The 24,964-nt window shown below is 40.2% G+C and overlaps 1 protein-coding gene across 3 annotated transcripts in view; it reads left to right on the top strand.

The window, feature by feature from the left end:
• Nucleotides 1-24,964, top strand: part of ARHGEF3 (Rho guanine nucleotide exchange factor 3) — a 317,845-nt gene that overhangs the window by 230,683 nt on the left and 62,198 nt on the right. Inside the window, exon 1 of one of the 3 annotated variants that reach the window (XM_074957739.1) lies at nt 5,322-5,612. The exons of 1 other annotated variant lie outside the window; for it this stretch is intronic. In XM_074957739.1, coding sequence (XP_074813840.1) covers nt 5,517-5,612 — 96 coding nt within the window. In that variant the 5' untranslated portion in view covers nt 5,322-5,516. Of the gene's footprint in view, nt 1-5,321; nt 5,613-24,964 lie in introns of those variants that run through there. One more of the 3 variants, XM_074957736.1, reaches the window with a different exon arrangement.

A 24,964-nucleotide genomic window follows, 5' to 3' on the forward strand; every position in this document is an offset into this window, starting at 1 on the left:
AAACTTGTTTTACTTTTACCATAAACCAGCTCAGTGGTTTAATTGAAATGGAGGGTTTGTCAACCCCAGCTAAGTTAATAAACTGCTGTGTGATGTCTCTTTAAAACAGAAGCTAACTTGATAAGGTTTTGTGGGCCCTACAATCAGAGGTGTTGAATATGCCAGAGAGAGACATTTTGGGTGAGAACTCAAGCCTGGAAAGGTTGTTGAGGTCCCCCTGCAAGGAGTAATCTGTCTTGTGCAATCCAGAGTGTAAACAGGCTGCTGGCATCAGAGTGCTCAGCCAAAGCAGCACAACACAGAAGCACCTAGGATTACAGGACAGGCAGTGACACAGTGCCTTACTGGTCTAGGTTGAACCCCAAAGCATGTGTCACTGGCATGAGCCAAACACAACCAGTCTTTCCTACATAGCTCTGTCCAGTAACTTTATTCCTGAACCACAGAAACAGGGACATTTCTCTTGAGCAGAGACTTACTGTTTTAATAAATAATTTAGTACCTTTGTTTGGTCAATAAATATGGAGTAGCATAAAACCCCCAAACGCAACTTCACTTTTGGCTTAGAAAAAATGGGATTCCATGCTCCAAAAGTGTAAGACTAGGTGCACCAACCTAATGTGTGCCATCTAATCACCTTGTCTTTTTTTGGTTAAAAAATGTAAAAGTGACATGCAATATCTATGTAATTTTTGTAGAAATCATATGGGTTAGGGTTAGGGGTCTAAGCATATGTTTTGGGATGGCTAATCTCTCTGGAACCATTTGCTCTGGTATGTTTCAGATCTCTGTATCTTTCAGATACAGACTTAAAACTCAAGGCTTGTTTTGCCTAGATGTTAAATATCCATTGACATCATATACTGTGGTTTAGTGGGAAACTACTCCCCACCTCAGACTTGACTTCATTCAAGTGGTTCTGTATATTAAATGGTTTGTAAGGTTTTTGCAGATCTTTTAGGGTGACTGTAGTGTGGTGTATTGATTGATACATAGCACTACTCCTAGTTTCCGTATTAAGAAATAGCAGTTTGGTATGATGACGATTTCTGTGGTACCAGAGGTGCACTTGGCACTTTACAGATTAATTAAATAGGACTGGTTCCTGCTGCAAGGATTCACAATGTAAGGTTCTGATCCTCCATAGGAATCTGTGCAGGTGGAACCTTCTGACTGTGTAAGCAGCTACCCACAGAGATCCCTTATAGGATAGGGGCCTAAGGAATGTTCTTAGATCACAATGATGTTATGTTATACACTTTGAGGAGCTATGTACAGTACACAATTAAAGTCAAAATCAATGTTCTTTGTGATTTTTTTTGGTAGCTGTGTAAATGTCAGACACATCAGCTTTTACACTCCTTGGAAATTATTTAACATCTCTCACTTTTTAATATACTCTTTACATAGGAATAAAGTTAAATATGTTATGCAGACTATTTTATCTTCATGGCTTCATGAAATTTTGCCTGATATTATAGTTCATATAGAAGATTTCTCAAAAAGAAAACAAAAAAACCACCTTAGTCAGCCACCTGTTGACTCATAAATGAACATTTCAGACTACAGCACACATTAATTGATTCTGGCTTTTCCCTATATTACACATTTGTTGTTGAAATTTGTGCAAGCCATTGAGAATTACATAGATATGGTCAACTGTGATTTGGCTGATCTCTGAAAACGGAGTCCAAATGATACTGAGGAATAGCTCTGCTGTACAAGATGGACTTCAAATTTCATTTTTCACTGCTACTCTTGACCACCTTTCAGTTTGTTAGTGTACAATGTAAGGGTCTCTGCAGCTCCATGAGCATTACTGAGAATATTGTATCTGTGCTCTGCATGGTTCCAAATGCTGTTCAGATATTGCTATTTAATGGATTAAAACCTTGTGTGGTCTAGGTCCTAGCTACCTAAGGGTCTGCCACTGTCTTTCTGTGTACCCTCCTATTGTTTTAGTTCAGTAGTTGCATTACATAATACTCCCTAAATTCAAATGTTTGCTCTATCTCCAGTCCTCATTCTCAGTGGAGGATCTACAAGCCTTGAGCTTGTTTCCCTTGTTGGTTCACCAGAACCCAAGTTAATTAACTTTCAGGGGATAATGTGATGCTCTTCTGTTTACTCAGGCTCTTGCCTAAGGAGACTTGTGTTTAAAGGAATTAGATACAGTATTGTAGTGACATTTTGGCAGGTTTCAGTTGATTTGAAGTGTGTTTACAATGTTGCCTGGCTACTGGAAATGCCATTATTATTAGCTTACATTGTTTTAATTGATGTGGATGTGTCCAATGGCCCCTAGACAATGGGCACATACTGTTAAAAATACAAATGTAAGTACATTCTTTGGCTTTGAAAAGATTCAACAAGTGGGTGAGCTAGATATTAAAAATGCATACCTTTCCTAGATCAAACAAGAGTAGATTGAGGAACATACAGACACTTTGTTGTGTCCTCCTCCTTTTTGGAAGAGAAGCAACAAGCCCATAAAATAAAATGGGCTTGTAATGTGATTGACCATTTAGTAGTAGCTTATATAATTAAATGTATGTAGGAACACACAGAAAACTGAAATAGTCTCACTGGCTACCAGGTCAGTAATACCCACAAAGTTTTCCAAGCCTTTGCCGTATATATTCTTTCTCTCTTACTGGGAATTGCTTGGAATTGTAGTATCATGATGTTGACTTGGTAGATTAAATGTATAAAATATTGTGCTATTCATAGACTATAGGTCCAGATTTCAGTTTTTATATAGAAACTTTACTATATCTGCCAGAATAGCCAAAGATCTGAGAGGTCTGAAAAATCCTCTTCTGGATTTTGACAGATAATAATTATGTAGCCTTCCATGAAAAGGCTGCTCTGAAACACTGATAGGAGTCTCCCTTTCCTGTACCAGTAGGTGTACTGCATCCCTGCTGAAATGGTCTCCTCTTGTCTCTCATGAGAGGCCATTTAAACTGCAGTGCACTAATCTGATCAGTAGAGGAAAAGCAGAATCCTTGTACTAGCATATTTCCTGGAAATGTAAACCAGAGTTCATTATTTCAATCCCTGAACCAGTAGACTGTCCTATATGAAACACTGCTTATGTTGTGAAACATTTTATAGGATTAGAATGCTGAGTCTTTTAGGGCAACTCCTGAAAGGCACTTTGTCTTATTGATTTAAGTGAAGCTGATTGTTAGCACACAAGCCTATAAACAAACACACAGGCATTATTTAAAATCAAGGCCTCTCAGGCCTGATACCAGATAGCACAACAGCTGCAGTACTCTCTGGACTTCTGCTTCCTAGACTGGCATACAACTACATATTTTGAGGTTATGATATACTTGGTTTCTAAGGAACAAAGTGCTAACACTGTATCAACTGGTATTAGAAGAGGTGTATATCACCCAAACATGTCACTGAGGCCCAGTAAAAGCAAATTATTGAAAAGTAAAATAACACCATCATAGAGGAAAAAATCATGACCTGTAATTTGGGGAGCAAGTAACATATGGAGTCTCTACATAAACTAAAATATTTTATAATGTTTCATATAAAAGTACAGCTGAGGACTTTACAACTTCTACAGTCTAGAATTATAAATTATTTGGGTTATAATATATCAGATTATTATTTATACAACACCAACTGCGTGTATGACATTTTATAGACAAAAACTGCCTGTTCTCTTCTGCAACAATCTTCTGAATAAACTACCCTAGCTCTCAGGTTTCTGCACGATCTACACATTGTAGTCTGTGCCTTTTGGTTGATATTATAGATTAAGCTTACTACTAGGGTGTAACCTTATCTTATGCTGATCACTCTTTCCTTTTCCTTCCAATGTTACAGATGCTTCTTTGTTAAATGAGCTAATGGCCCTCACTATATCCTGGTAGTCCTAATAGGCCCTAGTTGAGTACTAGTAATTAACAACCCCAAATTCTAGGGTGACCAGATAGGAACTGTGGAAAAAATGGGATGGGGGTCGGGGGTAATAGGCGCCTATAAAAGAAAAAGTCCCAAAAAGCGGGACTGTGCCTATAAAAATGGGACATCTGGTCACCCTACCAAATTCCTACTTCTGGATGTGCATATGGTCCCTTAGCACAATGCTAAATTTCTCACGCTAACATTATGATCATAACCTCTCCATTACTTATTATTTTTACTATTTATTGATAAAGCCCCATAGCTGTACACAGCACTCTGTAGTGGGTAATATGTGCTGAACAAATAAGAATAATTCCCACAAACAGCTTACATTCTGAAGGCACAAATACCTGTTATCAAGCTTTGGAGAAAATAATTACAGTATTCGCATGTATCCCTATAACCGTCCTTGAAAACACAGTTTCTCTAATAAAGTTATCTCCTTATTGCATTCCTCCTCCTTGTCTGAAACTGCGCTTAAGTGTTCTCTTCCTCCCACAACTTCCTACTCTCAGTGTTCTTTTCCTTGTCTCCTTTGTCAGACAGATCCTATACTCGTCTTGTAACAAGAGGGCCACTGACACTTCCTCTCTCTTTTCAGGCAATTTTCACTACCTTTGTAGTAAAGATCAAACAGAATCGCTTGGCTGCCTATACACTGAATCCTTCTGTATAACAAATCAGGCAAAGGTACTTTTCCACTTCCCCAGTCTGCTACAATGGGGCGAGGGAGTTCTCTCCTAAACAATTGATGCAGAGCATAATTAGAAAGAAAACAAACCTACTCCCTGCCAAACAGGAAAAAGCAACAATGTGAACTAATAACTAAAAAAATCACATGCTGTGAGGCTATGTTATGATACTTTTTAATCCCACCCGTTCTCCTAGACTGGAATTAGTGCCCTTACCCACCACATAAAATAAATTCAGTTGACATAATCCATAGGGAATTAATAAAACTAGGATTTTATTTGGCACAATAATAAACTCCTTAATCATTATTATGGTTACTTGCCATAAATCTGTGCATTTGATGGTTAATACTATACTGTCTGGAGGACCCAACAAATAAATACTAATTAAATTGCAAGTTATCCTGCAAGGAACAAGCTGGGATAATGTCAAGTTAAAATTCATATTTGTGTCATTTAACGTTGATGACGCATAGCCAGCGGTGAGTAAAGGTGTAGGAGAGAAGAGGAGTAATGTTCTGCTGAAAATAGCATAATTTTCTCTAAGTGTTTTCCACTGGTAGCTAACTGTGAGTTTAAATAATTTGCTCTTTTCCACTGATTCAGCTGAGTATTTCTCCCCACTCCCCTCCCCCATCCTGGGCCAGTGGGCGGGTTTTAGTTTAGTAATGAGCTGTGTTGCGTTACTCTTAACTGACACTGGGAGCTTGTCTTTTTCCTGCCTTATTCGAGACCAAGAGTTGCATAGGTTATGTTGTGCTTTCAGAAGCCTAGTGCAGGGTCTTTCAATTACTAAACTGCTGGGCGCTGTAGAGGGGAGACTCATCTTTCTTTGAATTTTGCACTCGGATAGAATCAGCTGTGACATCCGAAACTGCTGCTCCTGCAGCCACAATGGTGGCCAAGGATTACCCCTTTTACTTCGCGGTCAAGAGGGCAAATTGCTCCTTGGAAGTACAGACGGTGACCAGCCCAGCTAAAGAGACTGAGGTGCAGTCTGCTGATATGTTTTCTCTTTTTCTGGGTTCTCTCTCTTTTTCTCTGCAGCTTTTATCATCCAAACAGTCTGCATATTTGGGGAAAACTGGATTACTCTTTGAATATAAATTGCCAAGTATAGCTATTTATTTGATTTGTCTTGTGCATCCTGCACTGCTCTCTAGAATGTATATTTGCAGTCTGGAGTAAGGCAAACCCTCTTTATTATCAACAGTCTTTTGTATAATAAGATTAATCTTTGCAACTAACAGTTGAGAAATTTCCTTTCCTGATATATGGCTTGTATATTCCAATGCCTAATGTCAGTTATTTTTATTTACTAAATTTAGAATTGTAGCTGATTAGGTGTGGGGAGGAAATCAGGATAAGTGCATCTATATAAGTAAATTGTAAAACTTAATCTGTTAACTAGGGTTAAAATTAACTGTGTCAAATTAGTTAATCTGACCCTCTAATCAATGAAAAATGAATGCTTCTAAAATGAGGGATATTTTTAAATGTGGGATTAAGAAAAAAAATTGACTACATAGTTTATTGTTTGCAAAGTGTTGCAAAAGGTTTGAATTTAACACAGGTAGTGTTCATTTAATATTCCAATATTTTATACTCCAGATTAATGTTTAGTCTTCTTTGTGTTCCTTTTTGGCAAAGAGAACAGTGACTTTAAGGATTAGGCCCAGCTGGAGGAAGGGGGAGAAAAACTTGTCTTTGGGACTCTTATCACTTAATATATGCATTTTCATTAGGTCTGTTTCCATAGTAATTTGAAGGCAGATTGCTAAATTGTGCATGGTTAGTATGAATGCATCAAAGATGATTGCTTCCAATAGTCAGTTAAACTGATCCAAACTGAAAGAAGTCCAGCCATGTCACCTTGTTTAAACAGTTGGTGTAGCTTAAGAGCCAATAAGAACATACTTTACTTTTACTTGTCAGTGTACTTTTATATGTGTGAGAGTATTTGACATTATTACAGTTGTGATATTTAGGGGCCCTTTAGAAAATATACACATTATAGAATAATATTTTCTATTGTGATCAAATTAACCAAGTCCAGAAACCCTGAGTACAGGAAACCCTTGCTTGTTTTTTTATGTAGTGCTGTTTCAATTATTTATGGACCATGAAATCTCATAATCTCCATTGTCACCCATATTGCAAAATGTTTTGCATTAATTCAGAGCCCATTTACTAACTAATACTAAGTAAAGCTATCTTAGGTTTTTTTATTGTGGGAATGTGCAGTTTTGTATAAAGGAACAGAACTGTCAAATATTCATTAAAATAAAAGTTGGAACCTGCTTTTTAACAGGTGGTATATAATCATTACCATAGGCAAACATATCAAATTTCAAAGAAAGTAAAATCTCAACTGCTGTATATTCAAACAAAAGCCTAGAGCATAGGGATATATCTTTCAATAGATGTGACTAATTAAGATTATGAAATGCTATAGCTTTAATCAGGTCAATAGTCCTAGATTTATATTCTTCCATTTAACTTTTTTATATAAACAAGAAAATGCTCCTTATACTGCCAGTCTGAAAAATGCTGTTTGCTTAGACTACAGCAGACTTGCAGCATTGTGGGGGGGGGGAAATAAAGCAGCATTTGTTGAACATCCCTTTGTTGGTCCTGCTATACAATATTGAGAAAATCTGTCTCTTCCCTCCCATCCCTTCCCTCCCCAGTCATAAGGGTGGGTAAACAAACAAACAAAACACACATTTTGGGGAAAGCATTTGCAGGAATAGACATATGCAGCCCATTCCTTTAAAGTTTTTCAACATGGACAGAATTCTCTTGTTCACTAACTCTGTGGTTAAGCTCACAGCATTTACAGTGAATCTAACCAAGGCTATTGGGCGCCTTCTGCCATTATTTTGTATTACTGCATTAGCAAAGCAGCTAACTATATGCTTAGCCTTGAAAAGCTATTGCTTGGTGTGAGTTGCTGACATGAAGCTTGTTTGTCACCCAACACTTGCATCAACTTTGCCTTCTGAACTAAAATCTGTGAAGTTAGAATAGGTTTTTGATGCAGGTGTTCTTAAAGTCAGAATTCACATGTCCATGTAAACATTATCCCCCCTATCTGAATAACATTCTTTTAACACTTTTTGTGAACATGTAAAAAATACCAGTAAGTGCTGTATGGCTCCGTGTGTGCATGTATACGGTTTTGTGTATATGTGTAAAATAAGTATGTATTTTAGTGCAGTGAATATATTTAAAGTCTGTATGTAATATTTTACCTGTCACTCTTAAGTCAAAAATGTACTTACTGTGTGAAGTGTAAAAGATGCATATAAAATGGCTTTTACCCTCTATGGTGTCTGCTCTAAAGATACTATCTCAAACTCATTTATGACATCCCGTCTCCCCCCCCCCCAAGTGTTTAAAGTAGTTTTACCCTAACAGTAAGCACTTTCCTCTTTTCATAAGTAATCATTAAGATAGTGAAACTTGTTCTTTGTGATACGTAGCTTTTTACCTTGGAGTTACAGTATACAGAGAAAATAGCTGCTTAATATTGGCATTTTCTGGAATAAATTTAGTTTTTTCTTCTGTGTTCTTAGACAGGTTAAGTAACTTGTCCACTATCACACAGCAGGTCAGTGGCAAACAGAAGATGTAGGTGAAAAATAAAAATTTGGGGATTCTGAGGACAGTTTGTCAATTTCTATCAAGTGGAGTTGTTACAGCTGTTAAATCTCTTGTAGAGCAAACAAAATGTTAGTATGACTAAGGAGTAGGATGGAGAATAATATAGAAAAAAATATATATGTTAATGGCGACCCCCCACACAGAGTGACTAGAATCGAACGCTACTTCATCTACAGGAAAAACTGGATTCAGAGATTGGCAACAAGAGCAGCTAGAGAAATGGAAGAGCCTCTGTTTGTAGAAAGACTGAAAAGATTGGGTCTCTTAATTTTAAAGAGAAGATGGATATGGAAGGACATGATAAATATACAAAATGAGTAGCATAGATAAGTTAGGTCAGGCACTTCTCTCAACGCTTTCTCATAATACAAGAACAAAGGGACAGTCAATGGAACTGAAAAGCAGCTAGTTGAAAAAGTGTTTCCTTTTATTGGCTTTAACACAATGCACAATTTGTTTATGGAACTCACTGCTACAAGATATCACTAAGGCCCAGAGCTTAGCAGGTTTTAAAAAAAAGTCAACATTTATATGGATAATGGGATCCTCTATAATCACAAAACAAGGATTAAGTGCGTGAGAATGACTTTTGGAAGGAATATCAACTGACATTTTTCAGGGAATAAACCAACCTTTATTTAATAGGAATTAGGAGGAAACATTTTCCTGTGAACAGGTTATACCATAACTGCCAACTGCAGGGTTTCCTGCACCTTTCTCTTAATCATCAGTACTGTTTACTCTCAGAGACATGATACTGGAGTAAATGGACCATTAGTCTGATCTGGCATAACTACTATCCAACATTCTTTCTGTGTTTGGTCTGCTTCCGCACAAGTTATGGAGTCTTCCCTTTCTCTGGCACAGACCAGCAAGATAACAATGAACAAAATTAAAGTATTTTTTATACCCCCTAGCTGGCTTTTCCTTTCTTCTTCCTTTTCTCTGTTTGCTACCTGCTCTTCAAGAAAATAAATTGAGTGCAATCTCTAGAACCCTTTCCCCACCCTATCTGTGGAGCTGGAGTCCCATAGGGAAATGAGGAAAGAGGAGAGCATGCCAAGGAAGTAGTAGTTTTCCCTTGTGTGCCTTCTATCCTGGTCCCATGGACACAACAGTCTCTCCTGGTTATGGATGTGGAAGGGAACATGAGGGGAATAATTAGACAAAAAGGAAGGGGGATAACAAGGTAACAAAACCAGTCATAACCTCAAATTCCAGTCACCAACCTCAAAACCAGTCACCAACCTCAAATTCCAGCTATGAGTAAAACTAAGAACTTTAAACTAGGTAACAGAATAAAGGCTAAGGATCCAAGAACAATTTAATTCTAATATACTTTCATAATGCTGTAATACTATGTTATATGAGCGTACACACATCAATGGAATGATCATTATTGGAGCTAAGAAAGATTCTAACTGGAAAGTATGGATGTCACTGCTCTTTCGCTTCCTATTCTGGAGGTTGATCTTAAGCACAAGTAAGACAAGGGGCTGCATGGAGACCATACGCTTCAGAGCTCACAGTAGGCTCAGCGTTTAATATCACCGTTCCTGAGATTTTGATGCTACTGTGGGACTCACCAAAACAAACAAACAAACCAACACCTATTGGTCCAGTGTCTTAGTCTCTACCTTTCTGAAACAGATCCTGGTCAGAGAGAAAATACTTCCAGTCTTCTGGCAGTTTGGTTTTCTGCTTATGCAAGTTCTAAAGTTGTGCTTGCTTCTTGCAAATATGAATGCTATCTCTGTTTTGGATAAAGACCTCATTCCCACTTTTATCTCAAGTCTGTAGTACAATAGGCTTTAGCTTCTGAGTGTATGTTCATGCAGCTAGTCTCACTTTGGGATGCCGGTGTGGCTGCATGCCATCTCTGGAAGCGATCTACTTTCCGAGTGAGATGGTATTAGGTGTCCACTTTGTCAAGGCTTGCTCTTTGGTATCATGTCATTAATGAATGCTGTTGAATGTAAATCCTATTCACAGAACAGAGAAGAGAGTATCGCCTGTCTGTATGTTAATTTCACAGAGACTGCCAGCTGAAACTGTTCAAATCCTAATCAGCGATCATGCAAGATCAGTGTTTATGGGCACAACAGTGTTGGTAATTTCAATAGGTGGTAAAGGTGCTTCTCAAGGGGCACTGTCTCTTTGTGTGTAAATCATATCTTAACTTGGTTTTCATATACTGAAAACAAAAGCAGGGTTGTAATAAACAGAATTTAAAAGAAATCTAAATGATACCAGTAAGCTATTTATATTTTCCAGTTATAGGATAGAATATTCAGTTATATTTGACCTTCTGAGAAGGAGGAAGAGAGGATAAGATCTGGGACAAAGCTTTCTTGTCAGAACGAATTTTACTGCTGCTGTTTCTTTCAAGCCATGTAGACTTCAGATTTAAGTGACAACCAAAAACTTAAGAATTGTAATTGTTGGCGGAATATATTAAGAGACTTAAACGGTAAGGATTCTTAAGAAAAATCAGCAGAAAACAAATGTTTTGTTTTTCTTTCCTGTTTAGAAACAGGGAAACTGCAATATCCTACAGATTTAAAATACTGTAGTTGCTTGTTACATAATTTGGAGACAATTGACAAAATGTTCCATTAACCACGCAATCAGCATTTGCCTCTTTGTGACTGGAACTTGACCTTGGCTATATAGAGCGGTGTAGTTCAACAGCAGAATCTTTAAAAGTCATTTTATTTTATGAATAAATAGTGCAGAAGGGTCAAGAATATATGTTCCTGATTATTTTCCATGTAGTATAGTACATGGGCAAATCAGTTCAGTACAAGCTGAACCTTGTTAATCCATCTACTTGATAAATAGGCAAGTAATGCATTACAAAAGTCTGGTCTGGAAAAGATAAAAGACTGAACAATGCTTTTGGATCCTAACAAGGATAAACATGGTGCAGTGGTTTTTCAAATAGCATAAAATCTTAATAATGTGGTGAGCATTGTGTTCAAAGGACAGCTCAGAATCAAAGACAGCACTTTCCCTTCATGGAAATCATTAACTGAGTGTATCTTTATCAGGAATTGAGGCATAGAGCCAAAAGGAAAGTCTGTCAGAACTAACTCTGTTTTAGCTAAATGTAGTTGAAGACAACTAAATCAGCTATGCTAGTGTCCGCAAGGCATTTTGTCAATATGAAATTAACCTACTTAGGATCTGTGGTCTTAAATAATAAACAAATCTGTATGTTCTTCACATCGATGGGAAATCCAATATCATGCCTATAAATGACTGGGCCCAGAGGCAGATGTTAAACTGAGTGTGCCCAGTGTCAAGCCCTTTGATACAGCAGCACCAATTACCCTTGTAAAAAATACAGTAGTTTGCCCAAAGAAGCATAATCTGCCTGTCAGAGAATAATATAATGCTATCGCAGGTGATGGCTGATGAAGAGTTTTTATTAACAGCAGTGCCTGAACAATATGGTTGTTCAGTATGAACAGTGTTATTTGAGGACATGACTACATGGCAGTTTATCAAGAGTTTTGCAAGCAGATCTAAAAGAGGACTTTGAGAGTGCAGCTAGCATGTCCCAACAACTATAAAAGTTTGTCTTCAAAATACTTATGTACACCTTTATTTCTTCCCCAATTTTTACCCTAGCGTCTTCATGGACACCCATTTGTAAAGACTACAAAAACAATATTATGTCCCCTCTGCATGCCTAATTTGGTATAGCCATGTGTTACCAAGTTGAATAATAAAAATATGGAATTGGAAGGGAATTCAGGTGGTTATCTCGTGCATCCCCAGCAGAGGCTGGTGCTGAATCATGGAGCATGAAGAACTTTAGTTCTTTGAATTACTAACCAGATACTGGCACTACATCCCAGCAGCAGGACTGATCTGAAAGAAATAATGTAATTGGCATAGCTGCATGATATGATTTCTGTATGTATTTGGTTTAACCTTGATAAAAGAACATAACTTACACACCAGTGATTTGGAAATTACTAGTGACTTTTTTTCTTTGAGGGTAGATTGTGCTCCCCCTCCATATGAGGTCAGACAAAATGAATGCAGGTCTGGGAGGGAAATGGCAGGAATGTGGAGAACCTGTGTGGGGGTTCCAGCTGTGCTCTGTGGGGCTTCTTCCATCCAATTATGTGGGGGAACTTGGTGGATTGCTGTATGGTCTGGTCATGGGTGACTAACCCAGTGGCTAGAGTCAGGGATTGGATTCGAGGCCAAGTCAGGAGCAGGAAGTCAGTGCCAGGAGGATAAAGCCAAGGTCTGGAACCAGGGATCAGAAGCAGGATGAGGAAGCAGGGTCTGTAGCAGCAGCTAGCTGGGGTTCTCCCTAGTTGCTCAGATGAACTTCCTGTATCTTCCCTATGCTTAAGTAATATGTCCAGAGGAATAAGGAATTGTAAAGGTCCTGCCAATCACGCCCTCCATGAGTGGCAGGTGTGTGTATGGGCTCCTAAGGCTCATGACCTGCTGAGTATTTCCACAGCCAGAGCTACTAGGTGGAGGCTGTCTGTACCTGGGGAATCTGCAAATCCAGGTTTTAGACCTGCTGCTCCTTAGGTCACCCCCTATTTCCCACATTGGTGACCCAATGGTATTTCCAGGCAAGTCTTTTTTGAGTTGCTTTTGTGGAAAGCCTCTATTAGATCAGGGGCGTGTAAGTGGTTTGTCAATTCCCAAGACTGTTCTCCGGGATACTGAGGTTCTTGGTTCCCAAGTCCGACCAGCTTGGCTCGGAGGAAGGTCTCAGTGCTGCCTCTATAAATTAAAAACTTCAGCCTGGCCTCCTGGTCCTTTTTCATGCAGCTCTGGCAGCTGTCCTCGACCTGAGCCTCTGCCAAGCACTTCAGGCAGCTACAGTGCAGGTTGCTCGGGGCATAGCCTTGTTGCAGGAGGTACAGGGCTTGAAAGCTGGTGACCGAGGCATGCCTCGGCATGGGGTAATAGCCAAAACTCCCCTAACTAACGGAGATACACAAACTACACTAAACTGACTATTTACAACTAACTGAACTATATACAATTATAGGAAAGTGAAGATCACTGAGAACTTGCCGAAGCAAGGAGAACAGTTCCAGCAACTGTCATGGGTGGTAAGAAGGAACTGCGGGGGTGCAGGGTTATCTGGGTCCTTTATACCGGTGCTATGAGCGCGAGACACCAGAGGGCACTTGAGCTGCCCTGATGGGTACCACTGAGGGAAAAAATTTCCTACAGTGGCATGCACATGTGCAATCACTCGAAGAAGAATGTAATTTACCTGTTTGATCATGGGGTCTTCATGGACCTGGACCTTGGCAGGTGTCAGAGAGTGGTTGCATTTGGCCTGGAAATGTTTTCTATGAAGGTCTTCTGATGGGAGATGTAGAAAATGCGGTGTATTTTGAGTGACCTGTGCAAACAGAGTTTAATGGGGACAGTGCTAATTAGCTGGCAAATCTGAAACTGTATGAGATATTGGTGCTCTATTTTATGGGATGATCTACCGGTGTGGAGATGTTTGGTTGATAGCCAAACCTTCTGGCCTGTGTTGAATTCCACCCCCTTCTGTCTTTTGCGGTCCGCAAGTTGTTTGTAAGCCTTCTTTGCCTCTGCCGGGAGTTGCTTGAGTTCTTCCTGGACATGGTGGATTTGCTGGACCTTATCACAGGCTGACTGGTTTTAGGATCTGGCCAGTAAATCGTAAAAGAGTAAAAAGTGATGAAATGCTAACTTCAAAATGAATCGGGGTTGTTTTTTCTTAGCACCATTGACCTTTGTGTTGCATTAACTTTCTTGACTTAACAGTTAAAATACATGAGATATGCCTGAATGAAATTACTAACAGCATTTTAGAGAGAACAAAGGAAGATCCTTTGTCTTGGGGTTGTGGTAAGAAAGTCCATATTTATTGAAATAAACCTCAGGCTTTTTGCACAAATTGTACTCAAATTATGTAAGAGACTTTCTGCAAAATGGTGCTTATGAACATGTGTTTTTTAACCTTTTCCCACCACTTTTCTTTTGAAGACATGAAATTCGGCAATTTAATTTAAAAAAGAACAATCCTTAAAATATAGGGATCCTTTTCATCATTGATTCCTAGCTTAATCTGCAGCTCTTCTATTCTTTCAACAAATGGTAAAAATTAAAAATTTGTTGTGACAGGGAGCTGGGCAAAGGGTTGTAGATCCAGCCCTCTGTCACGTCCACTCCTCGTTAGGGGAACAAATTAGAGCAGGCTGGAGGTAACCTGGCCCTAATTGGGGAGGTGGAGATAGCTGCTACTTAATTAACCTGGGGTTGTATAAAAGCCTCAGGGGAAGGAAGCCAGGGGAGAGCAGAAGGAAAGGGAAAAAGGCAGGGAATGGAAGCAGGGAGGTAGCTCTCTCCTTCCTGCAGATGGTGAAGGGTTACCTGTACGTGGTGAAACAGTGGTGGGAACAAGCTGAAGAATAAAGTGCACCAGTGGTTGCAAAACTCAGGATCTCAGAGTGACTTTGTGAACCTAGCAGGAGCAGAAGCCAAGGGGGCCCTGCTGCACTCTCTGCTGCAGTTGTCCATAAAAATAACTTTTTGTTTGTTTATTGAGAAACCTTCAGCTTGCTTGGGACTGTACATTTACATACAGTGAGGACTTGATGTATTAAATAAAGCAAATTAAATGCTAGGAGCACCATTCTACACTGCTTACGGAGACCAAACTCCTGATAAAGTCCTTTGAGTAGACTGAGCAACATCAGAGTGAATGGCGTGGCTGAGGTTCAAGACAGAAGTAGAGTCAGACAAGAAAGGGTAAAAGGTCAAGGACCAAACCAGTTTCATGGTGCCAATATTTTAACAAGGGGCTCCCACAAAAATGTCCCCCTTACTTTGTGATAAATCTATACACTAGGGGCTCGTGTGCTCACAAAGAGGAAGGGTAAGGGATTGGTATTAGCTGTTTCATTTACATAAAAATGCTTTCTCAGCCACAAATCAGGACACCACATTGCTCAACTGTCCAACTCATATTAGGTGTACTTTGTTAGAAATGTTTATACTTTGTTCCTAAACGCTTACTGCATATATTGCATTGTTTAGCCTGTGAACTCTAAAAGAAGGTGAGGACTGAGACTCTGTAATGAAGTTTTGGGGGTATTCTTCCACTGGGGTATTTTAAGTCTTAGGTACTAGCTATCATCTTCTGCATTGCAAAGGCAAAAAATAAATATTTAAAAAATGTGTTAGAATGTGCGCCACTCAGGGAAGGTGACTCTCCTCCTACTTTGTTTGTACAGCACCTAGGACAATGGGACCCCTATCCTGATTGTTGTCCCCATGTACTACCATAATACAATTAGTAATAATACTTACATCTTTGTCAGATCTAGCAGTTTGCAGAGGTTAGGGTTAAGTCCAGTGAAGAAAGAGAAATCACTCTAACCTGCCATTCAATTTGGTAGCAGAATTTTAATGTGGGTCACTTAGAATCCTCCATGGGCTAGCCTCCTTGAGTCTATCACTGAACTGACCCTTTTGGGACACCCGAGAGGAGAGAGATGCTTTAGCATTTTGAAGGCAGTTGACTGTGTAACTGTATCACCTATCAATACTGATGTAGCTTGTATATCCCATGCATGCCATGGCATATGCTTTTATAATTTCTGAGGGGCAACATTTCCTATAGTGACCGGCAGCCCTTTTGTTCTGTATTGGACCTTTTAACAGTGGAAGACACCTATCTCTAAGTGTAGCTGCTGTGTAGGGCCTGTGTAGGGCCAGAGCCTGCTGAATTCAGTGTAAAGACGTCTATTGACTTCAGTGGGCTTTGGATCAGGCCCATAATGATCACTTTTGTGCATGAGGTAGCAGGCCCACTTTGAAAATCATGAGACTATTTTAAGCAGAGGCAGCGCATTAGTGAATGTGCACAAATTTCAGATGACTAATTTATAAATAAAATGGAGTGTATGTGCAGCATTGGACATGGCAGTGCTCACCTAGAATGAGGATTAAACTGCAAGTCTTCCAACCAGCTTCTAAACTGTGCCACAAGCAAATTTTGACGATATGAAGGCTTTATGAAAACATTTTCATTTGCCCCATTGAAACTACTTACCATATTATGCAGTAAGGGTACTACTCTATGTAGAGAAGAGCCTCAGTGAAGTTACTAGGCTGTTTTATTCTAGAAAACAAATGTGCCCCTTTGGCCTTTTGTAATATAAATAGTTTAGCTCAGGAGTAAGCAGATTTTTTTTTTCTTTCATCTTGTTACAAACACAATTCTTGTCTTCTCTGGAATCTTTTATTGGCTTTCTTTACCGCTTTTTGTAACAGCTTCACAAAACTTTAACAAAAGTAAGCTGTGGTTGTATTTTTTTCAAAAGCAAAACCAAGATATTTGTTTAGTACTTAATGTAGCACAGTTGATCTTCAAGGCACTGGACAGATACGAATTAATCTACACAACACTTCCTGTGAGGTAAGGGAGTACTATTTTCCCTATCTTACTGATGGGGAAACCAAGGTTAAATGATGTGTATCGGATCACAAAGCAAGTAAGTGGCAAAGCCAGAACTGGAACACAGGAATTCCTGGCTGCAACCCTCAAACTTAATCCATGACACTGCTCTGCCCCTCATTTAAGCTTTGTTTTAATTGAAATTAGATGAAGTTTATTTGGACTGTTTATAAAATCTCTCTTTCTAAAGAGAGTGTACAACTTTCTTATGGGAGGGAGATTCAAGGGCAGAGTTTAGGCTCAGAGGTGGTGGGTGGGTCAATCTGAGGCTCATTACTACGGTAAGGGACTGAAATAGCTTTTGGAGAGACCTGTTGGCATGAGGGATGCTTATTCTCTCCCCACCCAATTACTTTCTTCCTCTTCCAGGGTTTTCTAGCTTCCTATACAAGTCCTTATACTTTCTGTCCTGTAACAATATTCTTAGACCCAGATATCCTGGTACTGGGCCCAGATGTGCTTTCTTTTGTCCCTCTATGCTATTGTGTACTACAATACAGTTTGGGACACCTCACACTCCATTGCTCAGGAGCATGCTTGATTCAGTGAGAAAGTGGTAGATTGATGGGCAATACATGTGAGGCCCAGCACAGAGGCTTCTGGGCAGGGGCGGCAGAGCATGCCCAAAAGTGGGGGGGCCAGGCCTCCCCACCCTTCCTCTTCTACCTGAAGCCAGAAGCTGAAGTGGGCCGGGAGCTGTGGACCCTCCACCTGCCCAGGGTGGGTGGGGGGGTTGAGAGCAGCCCCTGTCTGTATCTGTGCCCCGCGGGTTCCCCCGCCCATGGCAGGTGGAGGGTCCCCGGGTCCCCACAGCTGCTCACATGGCTCTTAACGTGGCTGGGCTGCATCCCCACAGCCAGAGCCACATGTGGGGAGCCGTAGACCCTCCTGCCCGGGGGGAGGGGAGCATAGGCCCAGGGCTGCTTTCAACTCCCCTACCCCGGCAGGTGGAGGGTCTGCGGCATGGTGCGCCACAGCTGCCTAGCCTCTCCTACCTAGGCGCTCCATAGCTGGGGGGTGGGGCCCCTGCAGAAAAGTGGGAGGGCCATGGCATAGGAGTGCCAAACCTCCAGGATTGGCCAGAAGTCTCAATCTTTTATTTAAAGATTATGTCATGTGAGGAAACCTCCAGGAACGTGTTCGAGCAAAATTGGCAACCATGGTCCCTGGCTCCCTCTATTCCGGCACCCCTGCCTCTCTGGGTCAACACACAGTGTTAAGGTAGTAAGTGGGTAGAAAGCCAGAGGGAGGGGAGCCAGGAGTATTTGTGAGGAGCTGCAGAGATGAAGAGCTGGGGGAGATGGGAAGAAGATGCTATATTGCTAGCAGGTTGACCTTCATAAAACAGGAATAAAATCTGGGGGCAGCTGCCTGAGACACGAGAGATTCCCCACCAAACTGGGACAATTCTGGTAAATTTAGGACATCTGCTCACAGGGGAAACATGATCGAGATGAAAGTATTATTTTTCTCTTCCATACTTCCTTGTGAAATATCAGCAGTCCTATTTTGAATAGATTTTTAGGTAACTGTAGTCCCAGTATGAACAGCAATTGCTGTAAACTAAAAACTCTCATCACACTTAGAATTGCTGATCTATTCTGCCTATTCCCAGTTTGAAACAAACAGCTTTTTTTTTTTATATTCCCATTTTAGTAGCTCATCTTATAATGTTTGTGAGCTGACATTCCAGCTTCACATCTAATTTGTTTCAGTATAGAAAAGGCCTTTCTCCAGTGGCCTTTACAAGCAGCTCTTCACTAGAGGAACTGCATTTGGAAGTTTTGTAATTCAATCAGCTCTACGTTATTTGTGTGAGTTTAAAATTTTCTGTTACTCATTTTAATTCACCTTGTTGTTTTGTTTGTTCTGCAAACTCTCCTCTATTTCCTAGTTGCAAGTGAATCTATTGATGTCTCTGCTCATGTTAGAGCCAGATACGCTCTCAATTGCAGAAGTGAAAGGCAGCTCAAAGAAAGTTGTTTCAGCTTAGCCTTGTGCTGCTGAAATACTTTAATGGTTTTGTATTCAGGATCTTTTATAACTGCTGCCTCCTTTAAGGATTCCAGATCCATGATTTTTGAGATGCTGATGAGGCAACAGCTCCTATAGGATGGGGCCTAGTCCCTGGTGGTGGAGGAATGATGTGTTTCAGCCCCTGCCCTGCCACTGATTTGTTTCCTTCTGCTAAGGCTGTTCCACCTCCTCTTTTTTACCTGGCCAACCAACCTTCCCATGTAGCTCCCCACACCATCCTTTATAACAGCGGCTCTGAATAAGGAGTCTGGGGCCTCCTGGGGGGCTGCAAGCAGGTTTCAGGGGGTCCACCGAGCAAGGCCAGTGTTAGACTCACTGGGGCTCAGGGCAGAAAGCCGAAGCCCCGTCATGTGGGGCTGAAACCCAGAGCCCCAAGCCCTGTCACCTGGGGCTGAAGCCGAAGCCTGAACAACTTAGCTTTGCAGGCCACCCCCATGGTGTGGGGCACCAGGCAGTTGCCCTGCTTGCTACTCCCCAACACTGTCCCTGGATTTTTATATGCAGAAAAACAGTAGTTGTGGCACAGTGGGGCCGTGGAGTTTTTAATAACATATGGGGGTGGGGGAGGGGGGGCTTCAGAAAGAAAAACATTGAGAACCCCTGCTTTATAACACATTACTCAAGTTCAATTGACTCTGGATTATTGTAATTTACTAGTTCATTATATGTGAACACTGGCGCTAATAGGTAGCAAGTTTAAAGCAAACAAGGAAATATATCTTCACAGAATGCACAGCCAACCTGTCAAACTCATTTCCATGGGATGCTCTGAAAGCCAAAAGTATAACTAGGTTAAAAAAAGAATTAGATAAATTCATGGAGGAAAGGTCCATCAATGGCTATTAGTGCAGATGGTCAGGGATGCAATCCCATGCTCCATGTGTCCTTAAACCTCCAATTGCCAGAAGCTGAGACTGCACAACAGCAGATGGATCACTCCAAATTTTCCTGTTGTGTTGATTCCCTCTGCAGCATCTGGCCACTGTCAGTGACAGGATTCTGAGCTAGATGACCCATTGGTCTGACCCAGTATGGCCGTTTCTATCTTCTTACAAGGATAACACACCTACTACTACCACAGAGGGGGGCGGGGAGGGTTCAAGTGGTGCTAACTGGTGGTTTTGTAGGAAAGATCCAGAGTTCTATCAGAGATGCTCCATGGGTGCAGTTTAGCTGATAATCAAGGCATCGGTGTCTGTGCATCATATGGATTAATTACATTTTGAGTTCAATCTCTCCTCTTCGTCTCCCTCTCCTCTTCCTGGCAGTACTTGCAGGTTGATATATTTCCTATAATTTGGGATGGATTTTTGTAGGCAATTAAGGATAGGTTCCTAATAGCTGTAACAATATCTCAGGCTGCATTTATAATACATCCCCTTCCCCCTCCCCGCTTCCTGCAGCTCTACAAGAGTGAATACTACTTTAAATTTGGAGCATTTCTAAGCTATCAGGAGGCAAAGGTAAATCTTCTGCAGCTAATAAAAATACACCAAAAGTGGGTTCTCAAGGCTCAGCCAACCATTGAGAGTTGTATGCTTGATCCAAGGATTCCCATTGGTTACTGAGGGTACATCCACACTAGAAATGCTATAGTGTAGATGCTTGTGACGGGAGGGGTTCTTCTGTTGCTGTAGTACATGCACCTCTCTGAGAAGTGGGTACCTATGTTGACGCAGAATTGTTCTGTCAACCTAGTGGTGTCTACACCAGGGCTTAAGTCAGTTTAACTATATCTCTCGGGGGGGGTGTAAATTTTTTCACTCACCAGAGTAACTTAGCTAGGTCAACCTAACTTTATAGTGTAGACCAGCCCTGAGAATTGTATGGGTTAGAACACCCAATCAATCAATGTTTCTGCTGTTGATCTCATCGGGTATGTCTACATTGCAATTAAAAATCCAGGGCTGTGCCATGTCAGCTAACTCAAGCTAAGGGGCTGTTTAACTGCATTGTAGATGATAGGGCCCTAGAGAGTTAGCTCATCTGCTCTTACTGATTGAAAAGTTAATTCTGTTTTCACAAGGAACAGCTACTTTTAAATTCCTCTCTTTCTAAACTAGCATAAACACTGCCTAGGCATGACTTAATTTACTGTTAGGTGAAATATTTGCTGTACTGAGAGAGAACCTATTGTACCGTGTGTGTTTAATTTTGCTGAAGGTTAAGTATTTATAATATCCTGTGGAACAGAACTTGAATGTGGTTTTCTACTGAACTCCAATATTTGGGAATATTTATTAGAACTTTTAATCCTGGGCCAATTTAACCAGTAGCCAACTAATAAAAATAATTTGGGGCTTTCTGCCATGACAAATGTTGACACGCTCTTATAAAGTTGACTAAAAACTAATAACTTTTAAAGTAAATGAGTATGGAAACCTTGCCAGAAATATAGTGTCTGAAACAGATTGGTTCTGTTTTATTTTACTGGCAACGCTTGTGGATTATGTTTGAAACAAAGACACTACACTGTTTCAGCTTTTAGAGACACGGTTAACTCTTTTGAGGCTAATTTGTTTTCCAGAATGAAACACTTAACTAGTAATGAATGCTCCACTGTCAAGGAGTTAATACTTTGAACACCTACTTTACTAGATTTACATAGATAAAGGGTGTAGGATAAAAAGGAAGGTAACTAGAGTATTTTTGATCCTGTGACAAGAAGAAAAACACAACAAAAACGATTTGGGTTTGTACAGAATTTTCTTTTTATTTCATCGGATAGGTAGCTCACGAAAGCTTATGCTCAAATTTGTTAGTCTCTAAGGTGCCACAAGTACTCCTTTTCTTTTTGTGAATACAGACTCACACGGCTGCTACTCTGAAACCCTTTTTATTTCAAAGATTGACCGATTCAAAAGTATTCTGGACACTAACATGTCGATACTAATAATTCCACTTTCCCATGATGTATTGGATAAGAAGCATAGTTAATGAATGCATGCCAATTTCATTAATTTTGTTTGCTAAATTGAGAGCTTCATTTGCAACCTCTTCTGATGAAGGTTTTGGGATAATGTTTATATTTTAAAATGCTGAGTTTCTTTAGAAGGTTTCAATTACCACTATTGTTTTGGAGGCTGAATTGAAACTTTTTTTGAATTTATAAAGAAAACATGCTAACTAATGAGACAAATTTATACAATGTGGTGGTGATAGTGTTGCATGTTGCCGGTGTAGACAAAGGTATAATGACTCCTCAGAGGATCGTTTGCGCTTGTTTGTCAAATTCAACACCAGTCATGTAACACACAGTCCCTTTGTTGAAGTTGCTGATAAGGGGTGCAGGGAGTCGAGTGGAAAAACAATTATGTGAGTAGCTCATATACACTCAGACTTTAATTGTTAGGAGGTAAAAAATTATTACACTGCCTAAAAGAGCACATCAAAATAAATTTCAGAATTAGGTACCAAGCCAAACAGAGCCCTATTGTATGGCAGCTGGTTGTCTACTGTATGAGTTTTCTAGCATATGTTATCCAGGTCATTGCTTCTGCCATTCTGCAGACAAAGTAAGGTGAATGTGGGAGGTGAAGTGGGGTTCTGCTAAGAAAACTTAAAACTGACCTTTACTAGAGTGCTTTACCGAACAGTGTGTGGAAATTAGAAGGCTGTGGAGTGCCTGGTTTAATGAGACAGTATAGAAAACTAACCAGTATTATGAAATAGATTTAACTCAATTTGACCAGCAGGCTCTCACTTTGAACTTTGGGGAAATCCCGTTCTTTAAATAAACTAATAAGAGAGTCAGTTTGCATTGTGGTTGAGTTGAATGACAGCAAGTGCTCTTGGCCCCTGCCTGAGACTTTTCTACCCACATATCCTACTACTGCATGCTGTTTTGTTGAGTGAAGAGCAAACAATAACATCAGCTTAGTACTCAGTAAATTGCAAGAATGTAAGAGCGCTATTCTCCAAGGTGCCAAGCATCCTCAACTTTAATTGGCTTCAGTACAAACTGGGTGTTCAGCACACCACAGGATAGGGTCCTAGATATTCAGGCTTGGGGTTTTTAAGCAGGGGCCTGTGTATAATATGATTATGCAGCTTCAAAAATAGATGTATAACTTATCTTTTTGTTAAGATGCCACATAATTTTAAAATGACCATTTTCCAGCTTATGATGCAGTGGAACAAAGAGCAGAAAGGACTAAAATGCTATTTGGGAGAAAACTGACAGAAGGGCTGCATGAGTAGGTGACTACCATCTGGGGATCCAAGGCTCCACATGAGTGAATCTGCATGATAGGTGCATTCCCCAGACACCCAAAAGCAGAATGCTGGTCTTATGAGGTATAAGCGCTCTCTATGGCTAGTACTTCCCCTTTCTGTACAGCAGTCTTAAAACTACCCTGGGTTTTAGTAAATCAAGGTTTATTTTTAGAGGGAGTGAGTCATATTAAAACAAATCTATGAGGTATGATACATAAGTACCATTTGGGCCTTACAGTGAAGAAGCATAGTTTTATATTTCTAGAGTACTCATCTCCTCTCTTTCAGCTTGCTTCTTTCTCCCTCGCAATATGATGTGGTATGTCATGATGTGACTCCATAGCACGAGCACACACTGTCCAGAATTTACTGACCATGTCTAGATTAGACCAGTTTTCACCGTCATCCGCGTGTCTTGAACCAGCATGGAGGTTACTCTGCAAAGTGAAAGTCACAATGAAGTTTATAGTCACAAAATGGCGTTCTCAAAACATGGCATTCACAATTTGACCCAGGCATAGTCCCAAACTGTCACATTTGGTATGCAAAAAACATATTTTCTCGTTTAAAGAAGGTTCAAAGCAATAAGATTATCTACTTCAAATTCCTTCTTTAAACATAGTTTGGAGATGAAGACCCTGGATTTATTTTCCAAAGTCTGACACTGCAATGTTATCTTGAATTACTGTCTCGGAGTGAGTCCTGCAAACACTGCAGATGTGTTTTTAATTTGATTTTATTGTATGAGCCCTTTCAATTTGTTCTGCGGGTTCTAGTAATTTAGATTTTGATAAAAATCTATACAACCTATTTAGTTTAACCCCCTTTGCTATCAGAACAAATGAACTAAGTGCAGTAGGTAAAATGGCTCAGTGTGATGGGAGGAATAAGACCTCAAAGAACAACGCCACATATATGTGACCTAGTCATCTTACTGTGACTCCAGTGGCTACTGTTACAGGTTCTGACAATGACTTCTGGCTCTTTTACAGTTAGCAGCTGTAGTCATATCCTATCCTCCTTGTGGTTGCAGCAGCCCCTAGTGGAGGCAGCTAGGCTGATTTCTTCTCCTTAATGTCTACTTCTACAGGTAGGTAGGCTCTGCAGTACAGAGACAAATTAAAATATTTTGTCTCCCTGAGCAGTTTGGGTATAAGAATGAAGATTGCCACATAGCAAACCTCACAAACCATTTCACTATTCTGCAGGGGATTATTTTTAAAGGGTTAAGGAACCTGTTTCTAGTTCTTCCCTCTCCTCTTGCTGGAACCGTAAAATAACTCCAGCAACCCCATGTGGCAAAAAGAAGTGTTCAGATAGGGTTAGGGCTGTTCAGGGATGGAGCAGGTCTTCAGGGAATTCATTTACACCTTTTCTCTTCTTCCTTTTCCCTTGTCTTCCAAAAGGTATGCTGGTTTCCCTTCTTTCTCACAGGATGATAATCTCCAGGGTTAGTTGCTGCTGTGCATCAATTTACATGGCTGTTTGAGGTTATGAACCCCAAACAGTTGGGAAAATTAGGTACAGGATTGAGCCCTTCACCTGCAGGCTTTCTGTAGCCATTAATAAACTGCAGATGCAGACAAACACTAAGTATATGAAAAATTCCAAGTGGGTGTGACGTTGCACCTCATAATGCTTTATAGAAATATGCTTATGAGTGTAAATATGACATAACTGGGATATGTTTTATGCTAGATATGCCATGTAACGTATCTTTGCAAAGGTTATGATCTACTGAATATATTCATCCTATTTGTATGCATGTAACATTTTTATATCTGAAGTTATGAGCATTGGCTCTATGCTTGTATTTAAGGTGTCTGCTGTAGGAAGCACGTAAGGCAGATTTGGTCAACATAGCGTGAAGGAGTTATTCAAGTAATTGGGAGTATTTAACTAACAATGAACTTTGGAAGACGCCAATCCACATCTGAGC

This window comes from Natator depressus, chromosome 7, assembly GCF_965152275.1.
Source record: "Natator depressus isolate rNatDep1 chromosome 7, rNatDep2.hap1, whole genome shotgun sequence".
Lineage (NCBI taxonomy): Eukaryota > Metazoa > Chordata > Testudines > Cheloniidae > Natator > Natator depressus.